Raw genomic sequence first — 17407 nt, forward strand, 5'->3', positions numbered from 1 at the left:
GTCTACTAGGGTGTACTAGGCATCTTTATATACCAGCCTCCGAGCCTCTCTCTTGTCTGTCGGTAGAGCTTCATCCTTCAGGTATTTCATAATTGGGTCGACCCATGATTCTTTTGGGATGTTGATCATGTGAACCTCTGCTTTAGTGATGCTTGGCCTAGATAAGTACTCCACAGGTACAGACTCGAGTATATTTGTAACAACCCAAAATCACTAATATGGCTTAAGGGCCTTGATTAGTGTGCTGGGATGGAATAATTGGTTTATGTGTGGATTTATTGATTTAATGCATGATTACATGATAAGCATGCTTGTATGATTATATGGATATAAATGTGGTTAAATGTTATGTTTGTGAGAACCACATTATTATGTGGGTAAATCTGCAGCGGACAACTTGAGGCGATCCTAGGGAGCTAGATAGCGGGAAAGTCACAACGGGGCCTAATGCTTGACTTTGGAAAAGTCAAGGAGTATTTCAGGTATCAGGTGGTTATTTAGATTACCGGGTTATGAAAATAAATAATTGGAGATATATTTGAGGATAGGAAGTCTAGGTGGGAATATTGGGAATTTTACTATTTTGCCCTCGAGGACGTTTCTGGTACCCCGAGCTTTGGGATTAACTTAATTGCCTAAGGATAGACTTAAGGAGCTGTAGAAAACAGTAGAACATAATAAACCGACTATTTCCTCTTTCTCCCTTTCTCTCTCAAAAGAAACTCTTGGAATCTAAAGGAACTCAGCTGAAAGCTCTATGATTTAGGCTTGGGTCTTGAGGGATTAGCTCAATTTTAGCAAAGGAATTCAACTAAGACTAAGGTAAGGATTGATTCCCACTTTCTGTTGTTGAAAATTCAGTGATTTTGAGTGTGTTCTAAGTGGTTTTTGGGTTTTGGATTTGAAGATTAAATTGAGGCTAGAACCTTGGAAGTTACCCCAGAAAGCTCTTTGAGGATTGGTTTTGCAGTTGAGGTAAGCTTGAATTTAAGGTTTAATGGCTGAGTTATAGTGTTTCCATGGCTGGGTTTTGTGTTCTTGAGTTAGAAAGTTTCAGTGATTGAAATAGGTTTTTGATGGGTTTCTAGTCTAGGTTTCAGTTGGGTTATGTTGCTGGAATCTTGTGGGAAGTTTTTGGATAATTGAGTTGTGGAAATGGGGTAGTTTTGAGTGAGTTTGGATGAGGTTTTAGAGTAAAAAATGGAGGTTTTTATGGGTTTGAAGGGGTCGGGCCGCGGCATAGTTCTTGGTGAGCCGCGGCCCTTTGAAGCTGATGGGTGCAGAGGAAGGAGGGCGGGTCGCGACATGGTCTGAGTAGGGCTGCGACCCTTACCTATTTTTGGGCATTGGGAGGCCTCTGGTTGGGGCCATGCCGTGGCATGGGTGGCTAATTTCATGGCCCTTAAGAGATTTTGGAATTTTGAGATTCTAGGCTTGGGAATTTAACCTAGGGTGCTCGGGATTGAATCTTTTACCATGTTTGGTGAAGTTCAATGTTCCAGAGACTAGAGCTTTGTCTAGAAGCTCATTTAAGATTGTTGATGGTATCCTTTATCTTGGTTGTGACTAGGTGCTAAGCTAGGGCTCAGGGATCGGATCGCACTCAAGGAGCATCGCTCGTAACTAGTTCACTTGGAAGCCAAAGGTAAGAAAACTGCACCCGGTTGTGTATTTGTAATGGGACTAAGGGTTCCCTAATATGTATGCTTTGAAAAGGATGGTATTATGCCATGTAAATAGTAAACCAACGACCTAAGAGTACCAAAGGTTACACTTGCGCACAGGGTGCGGCTCGGCCACTGGTAGCCGAGGGCAGCTTATTATGCACTGAGCTCGGTTTAAGCGGGCCGGAGTCAGTGGGGTAAACAGAGGGTGCGGCCTAAGTTGTCGGCCCTAGTTATTATGTGGTTTGACTGTTATTAATGATTGGTTGCATCTTTGATTCTGATTACATGCTATGTGATTAATGTGGACAAAAGATACAAATAAACTATAAGTGTTTGAACAAAAAGAAATAAAAGGATTACAACTCTTAAACAAAAGGTACAAATAAATAGAACAATAAGAAATAGTAGAAAAGCAAATGGAAGAAAATAAGAACAAGAACAAAAACAATAAACTCTCACTCACACAACCAAAGTGAAGAGTGTTGGGGATCACCAACTTGAACAAGGTTTGAAACCTTTGTACAAAAGCTTATTTCCCCCTAACTCAAGCACTAAGGGATCTCTCTCAGATATGGGAAAAGCTTTCTGGAATTATCAAGCCTTAAGGTGATTCTAGCCAAGTGCTCTAATGGATAGAAATGTTGTGTCTGGCAAGTGAGCTATAGTCTCCTATTTATAGAGTTTAGAGACACCCTTTGAAATTCAAATTCCACCAACCCCCATGGCTGTTACCAATGTTTAATTGGATTAATATGGAATTAAAAATGAGATTTTGGAGTTATTTGGGTTTTTTGAGCCGTTCAACAAAGATTGAAAAAACTGAAAAAATGGTCAGTTTTTGGCTTGTGGCTGCGGCCACTAGCCTCTGTCCCACAGGCCGCGGCCACCGACCATTTTCAGCACTAGAAAATGTGTTGTTTTTCCAAACAGTTCCAAACCCTCCCAAATGATTTTGTAACTCCCAAAACACATTATTGGGGTTAAAATCATATCTCTAACAACCATATCACATATTACTTTATGAAATTCATCTCAATATTGTGTAACAACAAATTTACACAATAAAGGGTAATATTTGGAAGTTACAAATTTGTAACACCAAATATGTTACATTATTTGGATATATCTCATATATCTAAATATTGTAACTCTCTATTATATGTTACAATATGTGACACATTTTGTCACATTTATTTAATCTAAAAGATTATATTATAATATAATATAATATTTCATTATATTATAAAAAAATATAACAATAAGTACACAGTGTAGCGGTCCTGGCTATCCAGGGCGTTACAATATTTCCATCTTTTGTGGAGGCTAGCTTTGCGAGGGCATCGGCATGGGTATTCCTCTGTCTTGGGATTCACTCTATGTTATACCCCTCCAATTGCTCCAAATAGCCTTTTACCCTTGTTAGGTATGCGAACATCTTAGGACCCCTCGCTTATGACTCGCCCCTCACTTGGAATACCACCAACTGTGAGTCGCTAAAAATGTGTAAATGTGTTACCTTTAGCCCCTGGGCCAACCGCAATCCGGCTAGAAGCACTTCATACTCCACCTCATTGTTCGAGGCTTTAAATCCAAACCTTATCGCACAATACATCTTGTGTCCTCTGGGGCCAATCATCACGATAGCCGCTCCAGCTCCCCCTTCGTTGGATGCCCCATCCATGTGGAGGCTCCATTCCTCAAGCTTTCTTTCCTCTTTCTTACCAACTGATTCTCTCCCTCCTATATATCCTTTGTCATTGGGCTGATAGGTGAACTCGACTATGAAGTTTGCGAGCACTTGCCCATTGATGGAGGTCCTTGGGGTATATGTGATATCGAATTGACTTAACTCAATCAACCATTTCATTAGTCTTCCCGAGGTTTCAGGTTTGTGCAGGACCTGTCTCAAGGGGTTATCAGTGAGTACCTCAATCGCTTGGGCGTGGAAGTAGGGCCTTAACTTTCTTGAGGCCACAATTAAGGCATATGCTAACTTCTCTATCTCTGGGTATCGAGTCTCCACGTCTACCAACCGTTTACTAATGTAGTACACGAGTTGTTGGTGCTTCTTTTCTCCTTTAACCAGGACAACGCTTATGGCATTCTCAGATACTTCCAAGTATAAGTATAACGTTTCGCCCTTCTCGGGTTTAGCCAACAAGGGTGGCTTCCCTAGGTTCTCCTTCAACTTGGCAAAGGCTTCCTCGAAATCTCCATCGCAGGCGAACTTTTTGCTCCCTTTTAGAACGTTGAAGAAGGGGAGACACTTGTTCGTGGACCTCTAAATGAATCTGTTGAGTGCTGCCACTCTTCCCGTTAAACATTGTACCTCTTTCTTGCTCTTGGGTGGATTCATTTCTACTAGTGCCTTTATTTTGTCAGGGTTATCTTCAATGCCTTTGGAGTTGACCATGAAACCCAAGAATTTTCCCAAAGAGACTCCAAAAGTGCACTTGAGTGGATTCAGCTTCATCCGGTATCTTCGGAGTGTGTCAAACATCTCACCCAGGTCCCTGTTGAGTTCTTCGGAATTTTTTGTCTTCACCAACATATCTTCAATGTATACCTCCATGTTCCTTCCTATCTGGTTAGCGAACATCTTGTTCACCAATCTTTGGTAGGTAGCACCTCCATTCTTCAATCCAAAAGGCATCACTTTGTAGCAATAGAGCCATTTATCCTTTATGAACGAAGTATGCTCTTCATCAGTGGGGTTCATGGGTATCTGGTTGTACCCAGAGTAAGCATCCATAAAGCTTAGTAACTCATGTCCGGCTGTCGCATCCACCAATTGATCTATTCTTGGAAGCGGGAAGTTATCCTTAGGACAAGCCCTATTGAGGTTAGAGAAGTCCATACATGTCCTCCATTTTCCATTCAATTTTGGGACTAGTACAGGGTTTGATACCCACACAGGGTAGAACGCTTCGCGGATGAACCCATTTGCCTTCAATTTGTCGACCTCCTCCTTCAAGGCTGCATACCTTTCTGGGTCGAGCGCTCATCTCTTTTTCCTAACTGGCCTTGCCTCGGGGTTGATATTTAAATGGTGGCATATGATGGAAAGATTTATCCCCGCCATTTCTTCATGACTCCAAGTGAATACATCGAGATTATCCTTTAGGAACCTCACCAATTTCTCCTTTAGGTCATCTTGAAGGTTTTTTCCCACCTTCAACTTTCGTAATGGTTCTTCCATTACAATGATTTCTTCTAACTCCTCCACAGGTTCGACCCCTAGCTCCTCTATGACTCGGGGGTCCAGTTCCTGCGGGTTTGTGCCTCCATGCATTACCATTGCCATCGATTCCCAAGGCTTTACAGACATGTGGAGGGAGGTCTTATAACACTCCCTCGCTCCTTTTTGTTCCTCTTTCATACTCGCAATTCCCACAGGAGTTGGAAATTTGACAGCTAGGTGATATATTGAAGTTATTGATTTCAATTCTCTCAGGAATGGTCTCCCCAATATCGCGTTGAAAGCCGAAGCACAATCTACCACGATGAAGTTTGCCATGATAGTAGTTTGTTTGGGTTGTTCTCCCATGGTGAGGGCCAATTCGATCACTCCTAAAGGTTGTATCGAGTCCCCTATGAATTCGTATCAGGAGGAATGGCAAGGTTTCAAGTGTCTGATACCCAATCCCATCTTCTCCAAGGCGGGGCGATACACGATGTCCACGGAACTTCCGTTGTCTATGAGGACCCGATGTACCCTCATATTGGCCAGTTGAATGGTCAACACCAAAGGATCATTGTGGGGGAAATGCACCCCTCTTGATTTTCCTCCATGAAAGTAAATGAGTCATTTTCTCCCTTAAAACTCTTCGGGGGCCGTTGCTTCAGGCTCATGACACACGGTGATGGACTTCGTGTGGCTTCTCTAGCATACTTGTCTCACTCCTTTCTGGACTCTCCTCCAAATCTCGAGCCTCTGAAGATCGTTCTCACTTCTCCTTGTACTTTCAGGGCTCTTTCTCGGGCTCGAGGTAACGCCGGCGCGTCCTCCGGTCTTTGATTTTCCATTCTGACATATCTACCTAGGTGCCCCCTGCGTTTGAGCTCCTAAATTTCTACTTTCAAATGGGTACACTTTGATGTGGTATGGCCAATGTCCATGTGGTACTGACAGTATTTGCTAGGGTTCCTTTTGGATCGATCTTTTCTCATCGGCGGGGGCCTCTTGAAGGGAACTTGGCCTTCATTCGTGAGGTAGATATGTTCTCTGGTGTCTGTCAGGTTTGTATAGAAGGTGTAAGATTTTTGCCTAGGGTCACCTCTGCGTTTGGGCCTTCTCTGGTGGTCATCTCTTGGACCCTCGTACATCCTCTCTTTTTTGCACCATTTAAACCTTCATGGGCTGAGGGCTTGACATGGGAGTCACTTTTCTCTGCCTTTAGGTTATCATGGCCATCATCGACACGAATGTACTTTTGTGCTCTTTCGTAGAAGTATTCTAAGTCGGTGACCTCCCTTTCGAGCATATTATCCCAAAGTTTACTGCCTGAGCACACTCTAGCCGTGATAGCCATCTTGAGTTCTCCCCTGGCCAGACTTTCCACTTTAGCCGCCTCCATGTTGAACCTATGGATATAGTTCTTCAGGCTTTCTCCTTCACCTTGATTTATGTTAGCGAGGCTAGTTCCCCGCATAGTGTAATCGCGTAGGAAATGATGTTGTTGGAGAAACTCGTCAGAAAATTATTGCCATGACCTAATGGTCCCTGGCCTCAGTCTCTTGAACCACTTGTATGCAGACCCTTTCAGCGTGACACCTTGCTCTGCTATTGATCCCTCTCAGCTTCATTAAATCGTTGAAGGCGTCTAAGTGGTACTTGGGGGAAGAAGTGCCCTCATATGGGGTCATATGAGGTTCTTTAAAGTTAGTTGGGATTCGTTCAAACTGGATTTCTCGGGTGAAGGGTGACTCGTAGTCGAACTCTTCATTGGTAATGTGCCCCCCAGATGTCGTGATGAACTTGCTCCGAAGGCTCCTCATCGCGGTGTCTAGCTCATGTTGCCTCCTATTCAAGGAGTCCCTTAGCTCGGTAGGGTTGGCCTTTCTCTTCTCCCTGCCCTTCGGAGGGGCCATAGGAGGTGTCGTCCTTACTTCTGAGCTCCTCCCATTGAGATTTTCTCTTAGGTCAGGGAGCGCCTCCTTAGAGGTGACTTCGACTTCGTTCTTACGACTAGGTCGTCCATCCGCCTTTGTTCCTAGGGGTATTTCGCCGGCCTAGGTCCCTCACGATACATTTTCTGGGGAGTGTTGCTGGTGGAACGTCGAGTTCTCCCATCGTCTACAGGGACAATGGTTTCCCTTCTTTCACTCTCTTTCTCCTTATGCTTTGGAAGGGGCATGCTCGACTTTCCTTGCAGAAGGTCGTTTAAAACCTCATGTATGTTCTCTAGTGTGGTTTCTAGCCTTCGATTCTTTTTTTGTAAATCGCGAATCTCGTCCTCGAGCCCTTGAGTTGGAACTCACCGAGTGCACTCAGGGACTCTTACCTGGCCTGTACGTCGAGGGACCCGGGTCCCGGTGGCCAAAGCGTGGTGCCATCGAGGGCTGAGGATATGGGTGCGTTGGTGGCTCTGAATGATCTTCGCTGGGTTGGACAGCCATGGATGATGTTTCCTTCTCCTTTCTTTGGGCAGGATGTTCCTCCTGCATATCTCCATGCTTAGGCGGCGGAGGGTCTTTTTTGGAGGCCCTTAGTTGTTCTCCGTCCAAGCGAACCTCAACATTTTGTAGTTGACGTAGGCGTTTCGAATGCCTTGGCATTTTTCCTTGCTTGAAGTGATGAAAGAATGTTGGCTTGATACTTGTTCTTCTCACAGACGACGCCAAATTGTTGACAGCAAGAACTCGTCATAGATATATGGATGGAAAACTCAAAGCTTGTTACGAAAACTGCGTGAGTGGGACTTAGGAAAATCTTAAGAAAGAGAGATGTGGAACAACAATGGAGGAAAAAAAATCATATATTGCTTTACTATCTCCGTTTATAATGAATTTTTCCAACCCCTTAACTTGAGGGGTGAATGTTTATTTATAACTGGGCTCTGATGGCCCCTAATATTAATATAAATTTAAATGTTATAAAATATTATTATGATAATAATATATAATCTCATTTTTTTAATAATTATATTAATATGAATTTAAATATTATAAAATATTATTATAATAATTTTTAATACAAGACTAGATATTTAATACTTATATCAATATAAATTTAAATATTATAATAATAATAATATATAATACATAATCTTAATTTTTATTAAAAAATTATCAAACAAAACTAGATATTTAATAACTATATTAATATAAATTTAAATGTTATAAAATATTATTATTATTATTATTATAATATATATACTATTAATATCATATTAATATAATTAATAAAATTCAAACAACAGCAAACTTAACAACAACGTTAAGTTTATTAATTGTTATATATAATTTTAGTGTCGTATGTATATACATATGGTTTATTATTTAATATTAACATACTTTTTATAACTTAAATAGAATTTAATTAAACTTTAACTCCACCTATTAGAATAGTATCATATTAAACATATAATGTAATATTCTACTATCAACTAGCAACCAATTTCTTTTCAAAAATAAAATAAAATAAAAAATAGCAACAAACATAAATTTAAAATTCATGTATAATATTAATATTATATTAAACATATAATATATAATCTCTTGTTATCACTGTTAAATTCAAAAATTAGAAAAAACATAAACTTAACAAAAATAAATTAATTTACATATAATTTTTTAAGATATTTTATGATAATTTAAATAATTAAATCATAATTATTTAAAAATAATAAACCATACATATTATTTTTTAATCTTATAAATTTATGTGCTAGTTTGTTTTTTATCAAGTGATTGGAGTTTTTTTTATTCATCATCAAATTCACCAAAGGACATTGCGAGATACATTATAAACTAATAATAGTTGATACATGTATACTACTCTAAACTATGATTTTTTCTATTATTATTTTATTCTATTATTAATTTCTTTTTAAATATTATTGTAATTTATACACATGTCATGTAGCCATGTAAATATATATTCATGTTAATGTTGTGTTTAGATGTCATATATGTACAAATTATTCATATAAATATTTATATATACTTTAGAACTGTAATTCATTCTATTATATATATACATATATATTAAAAAAAAAAGTGAACCAACATTTTTTATTAAAATTATAGACAATGTTTTGCCCTAATATTTTTAATACATTTATGTCATACATTATACTAAACATCTTATATTTATTTTTATGATATTGTTTATTTATTTAAAATTTATATGATAATTAAAAATATATATAATAAAAATAAATACATGTTTGTGTTATACCCATTTTTTGGGCATTTATGACATTTAAAAAAATAGCAATCATAAATGGATGATAAACAGAACACTTTGCCTTCCTATTCTCACGAAGTGCAAAGTAATTCATGTTCTCACAAAGTACAAAGTACTTCCTGTTCTCACGAAGCACAAAGTACTTCCTATTCTCACAGAGTACAAAGCAGACTACCAAGCGCTAACAAAAGAGATTTGGTCGCGTAGCCGTGTTCATTAACCTCTGTTCGCACAAGGCAAGTTATTTCACCTCTGTTCGCACAAGGCAAACCATTATACGCTAACAGGAGGATCATGTTTGTTCAACTCACAACATCCACGCTAACAGAATTAACAAAGGAGTACAGAGTTGTTATTTGTCAAATATAATTGTATTTGTATTTGTATTACTTACGGGCCAAGCGCAAAAACTTAGGCCCATGATCTAATTGTAATCCTAAACTCCTCATTATAAATAAGAAGAGATGAGACAGAAATTAGGGGGGTGCAATTCATAATGTTGAATCACCATTCTTGAATAAACAATAATTATGTAATGTAAAGCCAACGAGGACTATAGAACAACTGGCAATGCAGGTTCGCCGAAAACAATGGTTCTTTAAGCTTAAATATTAATAAAAGTGACTAAGTGGACGTAAGTCATCTTTTTGGGGCCTAACCACTATAAAATATGGTGTATTTATTTTATCATATCTTTATTCTTGAATCTATGCTCTTATGTTCTCAAGTTGACGAAAAACAGTGTCAACTGTTTGAATAAGCATGTTTACAACTTTGAAACTAAACAAACGTGCATTGCACATTGCTTCTACCTAGTATATGTATATCTATATATTAGTAAAAGAAAAAATAGAATTAATATATCTTAGTGCTAACTATATGATTGAAAATATTTTTAAAAAAAAACTATATGTTGAATGGGGAAGTCAAAGATAAACTAATGGTAAATACACACTTAATACCAATACACTATGTGTAGATGTAGAAGGAAAAAAAAAGACTTAGTATTGTGGAAAAGGACATTAAAAATTAAAAACCAAGGAAAATGTACTCCTTTTAAACACAAAATTGAAAGAAGAATGAAAAAAGAACGGTAGTTTAAGGTGACAAATCACATTGAATTTATTTTCGGTCAAAACTGGTACTTTTCATTAACATAAAAATAACAAATAGAGTAGGTTTACTTTGCATAAATGGGGATTGGAGTAAGATGAAGATTCTTATTTTTATATTAGGTTTGGAGTTTGATGCTTGGTAATGGAATTCTATAAGAATAATAATTCCTATGTTTAGTGGAATTTTCATTCTACTACCAAATCATTGAAACCATTGGAAAAAAAAAAATTCCAAAATAATATTACAAAAAAAAAAGAAGTCAAATGACTATTTTGTTACAATTCTTTTTATTGAATATTTAAAAAATAAATAAAGTATGGATATTTTTATGAAGGGATACTTGTGGTATTAATAATTAAATTTTTCAAAAGTTAAACTTTAATGCCTAAATATTTTTTTTGTGGTAATAATACATAAATCTATAATTTTGGTACAACTATTAGTACCCACCGTTAACTTGTCGTTAAATATTCACGTAGCACATTTTTATTAGTCTAATTGGCGGCGATAATACTCAAATTTTTGCAAAAATTATACTTTAATACTCAATTTTTTTTTGCAGTAATACCTAAATTTACAATTTTTGTGCAACTGGTAGTACTCATTGTTAACTGCCACGTGGCACATATGAATTTTGATGATTTTAGAGGAAATTATTTAAATATTATAAAAATCATTTTAAATTTTATAAATCTAAAAATGATTAAAAACTAATTAATAATATGGATTTTGGGATGATTTTGAATTTACAAATTTTAGTTGTATTAATTAGTTTTTGATAATTTCTTTAGAATTTTCAAATTTTAAAATGAGTTTTAAATGATTTTTATAGTATTTAGAGAATTTAAGGATATTGGTGGCGATAGTACTCACATTGTTTCAAAATTTATACTTTAAAACCTAAATTTGTGAGTATAAAATTGTGTCACGTGGATACTTAAAGGATAATTAACGATAAGTACTAACAGTTGTACCAAAATTGTAGATTTATATATTATTACTGCAAAAAAAACTTAAGTATTAAAGTGTAACTTTTAAATTTTTTTTAGTATTATCGCCGCCAATATCTCTTAAATACACTATTTATTTCATTCCTACACCAAACAAAACAAAATAATTCTAATTTCAAAACTAAAATATCATTCTACCATCCTTATGTAATCTATATATATATATATATAAAGGAGAGCACCAAGGAGATGATGTGGCACTCTAAAAACTCTTCAAACCACTTTATCTATTTTCTCATTTAATCTAATTTTTTTATTCATTTTATAAATTATAATAATAATAAATGTAATTTTTAAAATCTAATCTATATCTATATAAAGGAGAGGACCAAGGAGATGATGTTGCACTCTAAAAACTCTTCAAACCACTCTATTTATTTTCTCATTTAATCTAAATTTTTTATTCATTTTATAAATTATAATAATAATAAATGTAATTTTTAAAATCTAAATGAGATATTTATAAGATATAATTATTTAAATATAGATAAATATCTCTTTGTAAATCTGTATATATTCTAAACATTCTTTATTAATCTCATATTATTGTTGGAGGTGGTTGGGAAAAAATTAGTAAGTATAAGTTAATCGATAAATCTTCAAATAGATTATGTAGCATCATTAATCGAAAGATTTTCCACCATCTCCAATGGTGTGGAAGCTATTGCGAGTTCTAATATATTTATATTTTATTTAATTATTATTATTATTTAAAATGAATAAAAATAGAAAAAAATAATAAAATTGATATAACCATCTAATTTTGTATCTCGTTATTTGTGATTAATTAATTTACTATTATTATTTTAAATTTAAATAAGATATTAATTTTTTTTATAATAATATGTTCATATCTATTTTTGTAGAATTTTTTTAAAATTAAAGATATTTTATAAAAAAATTATCATTTTTGTATATGAATATAAATTTCACTTTAAATTTAAATAATTATTTTTTTAAATTAACTAAATATTATTGTCGATGGATATTATTAAATATATTATTATTATTATTATTATTATATGTGAAGTTTTGGTACAATTTGAATTGAATTATAATTATGATACAAAAGCCTATAATCTTTCTCAATAATCCTTCCCTTTTTTTCGAAAAAGCTATGAGTAAATAGAATGGAAAAAATCTAAATTTATCATCCCATCAAAATATGTTGCTACATAGAAAATTGAATGCATGTATATGTATTGTAATATCTTTTAGTGACAATAGTATATAATAACTTATCACACCTGCCAACTTCTAAAACTAATAAGTATGAATAATGTCACTCATCAATAACATATTCGCACATTTAAGAAGTTACCATACAAGGTAAACAATAATCATGTCCAGAAATCTAATTCATCAAATATAAATGAAGTAAACGATCTTTATGCATAAAAGAACTTAATAATAGGAAGCAAAATATCTTTAAAACTTGACTTTATAGAATTAAGCTACTCAAGTATAACAATGTCAAAATTGGAAAATGTCACACTTTTTTTTTTTTAAATAAAAGGAGAATTCAAGTCAAAATCTCAAATCTATTTCTAATTTTTCTATATCTTTTATTTTATTTTATTTATGAATATTAAATAATTAAAAAATAAAATATCTAAAATCATCAATAACGTCAATGCCTCTTCCATATATGAAAGGTCGTGATTTATAAATTTTCTATCCTGAAAATATAAAAATCTCAAAAAATTTATATAATAAACAAAAAAAACAACGCAAAGCGTATAAAATAATATTATTATTAAATAAAAGCACACGTACAACAAGTAGTTTGAATTTTATTTTTGGCACTTTAATTACTCAAAATTTCTCGAAAACTTGCAGGAGACTCGCTATATAATGAATATTATCATGAAAAAAATTACAGTCAAGACACTCTTATGTATCCATATAAAAAGTATGTTGTACGGGTAGGGTGAAAATGAATCCCTTACACACAATCTTTCAAAAAATATTTTAAAATATATAATTTTTAATCATTACAAAAAACTGCGGGAAGCGCAGCTATATTTTATAGTTTTATTATAATTCTCATTCATTCTAATTACATCCCACTCACCGTGAACAAGATATATTTATTTAATGATGCCAGCTGTTTGTAGAAAACGACAGCATGAACAAACCCGTCGTTTCGACACAGTTTGTTAGCATAGATAGCACGGAAACGACACGAACTTTATCGTCGTTTGTTATTCTGATATCTTTTTCGGCTGACAAGACAATTTAGTTTCGTGGATAACGGCTCCTAATGAGTTTAAGCACATCCAGAACCAGAGGTGGGCTTTATTTCCCTTGACGCGTCAGGTAGCATGCATTGAAATATATATATACGCATATACAAACACAAGTACATATAAAACGAACAAAGTTTCTCAAAAAAAGGTTCCCTTGTCGTCATGGACTCTTCCTTGCTCCCACGCCATATCTTTCTTCATATCCTTACCAACTCAAGGTACTTCTTTCATTCTCAAACACAATCACAGAGAAAGTCTCTGTTTTTGTTATGACTGTGTTGTTTTTTGCTATTAGTAACTCTTTTTTTCCTCTCAGCATACACCGATCATTTGCGGCTCCACATAGCTTGGGATTCGGACATTATAAGCAGAAATGGTTGAATCCCAGTTGCTGGGCAATCGGGGTGACTCGAAATAAAGCAGGCAACCTGTTTGATGATCAGATTGATAATGGGTCTTTGCTTGGGTCTTCAGTGCCGTTTGGGACTCTGAAAGCTGAAATCACCCCTGAAACTATTGATTTCTTTGTTAGTGATGCTGAAGGTGATCCTGATTGCCCATCTGAAGGTTACTCGTCGATTGACCAGGCACTTAATACACTGCGCCAAGGAAAGGTTGCTACAGATCCTCTTATGTACTTGTTTTGTTGATCCAATTCATTTATTGTTTGTTAATTTCAGTTTGTAAAGTCCATGAATAATCAATCAATTATGGTTAAACTTAAGTTCAAAATCTCATCAATCAGTAGAGTGGATTTAATATTAGATATGCAAGAAGGCTATTTTTTAAAATAGTATATCTCTCCTTGTTGTTACACTTTTTCTTCTTTTTAGTTTGTGATTGTGGTAGATGATGAAACTGGGGATGTTGAAGGCAACATTATGATGGCAGCATCACTTACAAGTCAAGAGGATATGGCCTTCATGATTAAGCATGGCTCAGGGATTGTTTCAGTAGGTATGAAGGAGGAAGATCTTGAAAGACTGGAGCTTCCTCTCATGTCACCAGAAACTGAAGATGAAGACTCTTCTGCTCCCACTTTCACAATCACAGTGGTAAAATGTTTTTTAATAAGCCAAAAAAAAAAGTTTGACGATAGAACAGGTTATAGTGCATTTCAATCTCAAAAATATTGGCTTGTATAGGATGCTAAAGCGGGCACATCTACTGGAGTTTCAGCCTCGGACAGGACAAAGACTGTGCTTGCTCTTTCGTCTCCTGATTCTAAGCCGGGAGATTTTCGAAGGCCAGGCCACGTCTTTCCTCTGAAATACCGAAATGGTGGTGTTCTCAGGAGGGCAGGTCACACTGAGGCTTCTGTTGATCTGGTTGCTCTAGCTGGCCTACGACCGATGTCTGTTCTTTCAGCTTTAGTTGACTCAGAAGATGGCTCCATGGCCTCTCTGGCCGATTTAAGAAAGTTGGCCTTGGAATATAGCATTCCCACGGTATCCATTACTGATCTAATCAGGTAAGACTTCTTAAAACAGTCTTGTTTACGGGGTTTAAAGATATCTCTGTAGTAAACATATTCTTCTCATTTTTGTTGTCGATTCATAAAATCTAATTGAATTTGGTCTATTAAGTGATTCAAGTGAGCTTACAATTGTACTTATATTGATGTATGCTGGCATAACGTGTCTTAAGTCTACGAGACTAAACATAATGAGGCTATTTCTTGATTGAGTTAATAAGATGCTTTGTTCAATAGTTCGCAACTTAGCATTGTGATGATAATAGGTACAAGAGAAAAAGAGAAAATCTGGTCGAAAGAACTGCAATCTCGCGTCTGCCTACAAAGTGGGGTCTATTCCAGGCTTATTGCTACCGCTCAAAGTTAGATGGAACAGAACACATTGCTATTGTTAAGGTTTGTGAATTTCCCACATAAGAAATTTTCACTTGGTTTGTTTTGTGAGACTGGATTAGTAGAGACAAAAGAAATAGAGAGAGAATAACACTGACAGTTTCATAAGCAGCTTGTTATCAGATATTCTCATGTGCCAATACCATTGTTGGTTCCTTTCAACAGGGAAACATAGGAAATGGGGAAGAAGTCCTCGTAAGAGTTCATTCAGAATGCTTAACTGGGGACATATTCGGATCAGCGCGGTGTGACTGTGGCAACCAGTTGGATTTAGCAATGCAGCTGATCGAACAAGCTGATAGAGGAGTTGTGGTTTACCTAAGAGGCCATGAAGGAAGAGGGATCGGACTCGGTCACAAACTCCGGGCCTATAATCTGCAGGATGAAGGTCATGACACGGTGCAAGCCAATATAGAGCTCGGTTTAGCAGTTGATGCGAGGGAATATGGTATTGGTGCTCAGGTCAGTCTTTATAAATTTAGATGAGAATATTGAGAGATCATAGTCTCCGATTCAAGTTAGCTTATATTGATTTGAGTTTAAGTCACAAGCGTTTAGTATGATATTTACTTGTGGTATGCAGATTCTGAGGGACATAGGAGTTAGGACTATGCAGCTAATGACCAACAACCCTGCAAAGTTCACAGGCCTCAAGGGGTATGGGTTGGCTGTGGTTGGAAGAGTGCCTGTATTGACACCGATTACAGAGGAGAACAAGAAGTACTTGGAAACAAAGCGCACCAAGATGGGTCATATTTATGGCTCTGATATACAAGGGCCATTAGCTTCATTTTTCAAAAATGACCAAACGGATACCCAAAGTTGAATTTTGAAACGATTCACACTCCCTTTACAATTAGATTAAGGGAATTCTTTGTGTATTACACTAACTTTTTTTTGGATTCTTATTATGTTCATAGTTATCTGTTTTATATTTTCATTTTGTCATACTACCATCAGTGGCCTTGCCAAAAGATATTAACTACAGCTCAATTTTGTCATGATAAGGCAATTATTATCGTAGTGATAATTTATTATCACTATGATAGTTTAATTGTTTGATTTGAATGTAATCGTTATAATAAATCACTTATATCCATATGTATCAAAGTTAATAAATATTAGATACAAATATATATATAGTAGGTAGAGGGAAATGTTAAATGCATGTTTGTTTAGTTTTAAAGTTGTAAATATTGTCTATAATTTTAATAAAAACCGGTTCACTGTTTTTTTTTTTAAATATATACATAAATAATAAAATGAATTATAGATTGATATAGTATATGTTATACCCAGATTTCGAGCCATAGTAAATATGACCTCGAAAGCTGAGTTCGCAACAAATGGTCTTGTGAGGATTAGAGTGATCTAGGATTGTAAGTCGAGCCTGCAAAGTATGATGTATGATCTCGAATGCGGTGATCTCGAAATGACCTCGATCTCGAAAGGTAGCTCCGAGAACACCTTCATCTTCGGGAACTTCGGAGCATGGTTCTTGAGCTCGATATCCCATCTCGAAAGAAACGTTAGCTCGGGAGATGTCAGTGGCTCGCACAATGACATGAGACCAGAAACGCTGGAGCCTTGAAGATACGCTATAGCCACCTTGAATATCTACAAGTATTACAACTATGAGATGTAGCCCTCATTAATTGATGTAAATCCCCAAGAATTGTGGGATATTATTTAATACAGTTATACGCCCCCTGATCTTTGGGGGACATTTCCTTTTATATCTGATTATTGGCATTTAAAGCCATTTATTTTTATTCACAAAAGAGTAACTACCCAAAATATGTGGGATAGTATTCTGCATCCTTCTCTATAAATAGAGAAGTCATGCACCATTGTAAAGGACCGAAATTCTGATCATTGAGAGAAAACTCTGTAGAATTCATGCTAAAGAATTGTTCAGAGATAATCTTGAGGTTAATAACAGAGACTCGTGGACTAGGCAGATTTAACTGCTGAACCACGTAAAAAACCATGTGTTTGATTCGTTTGTTTCTTTTGGCCATTGTCTTTAATTGTTTACGTGCTCTCTTCTTTTATCTGTTGACGAAAAACGGCGTCAACAGTATATA

The 17407-nt window shown here is 35.6% G+C and overlaps 1 protein-coding gene across 1 annotated transcript; it reads left to right on the forward strand.

The window, feature by feature from the left end:
* The first annotated feature begins 13516 nt into the window (after positions 1-13516).
* Positions 13517-16419, forward strand: LOC133791011 (monofunctional riboflavin biosynthesis protein RIBA 3, chloroplastic). The gene is made up of 7 exons (XM_062228893.1): positions 13517-13671; positions 13770-14067; positions 14287-14508; positions 14599-14924; positions 15194-15323; positions 15486-15782; positions 15904-16419. Exons 1-7 carry the CDS (start codon positions 13616-13618, stop codon positions 16144-16146), a joined length of 1572 nt encoding a protein of 523 aa, XP_062084877.1. The 5' UTR covers positions 13517-13615; the 3' UTR covers positions 16147-16419.
* Positions 16420-17407: the final 988 nt, after the last annotated feature.

Source organism: Humulus lupulus, chromosome 7, assembly GCF_963169125.1.
Source record: "Humulus lupulus chromosome 7, drHumLupu1.1, whole genome shotgun sequence".
Classification (NCBI taxonomy): domain Eukaryota; kingdom Viridiplantae; phylum Streptophyta; class Magnoliopsida; order Rosales; family Cannabaceae; genus Humulus; species Humulus lupulus.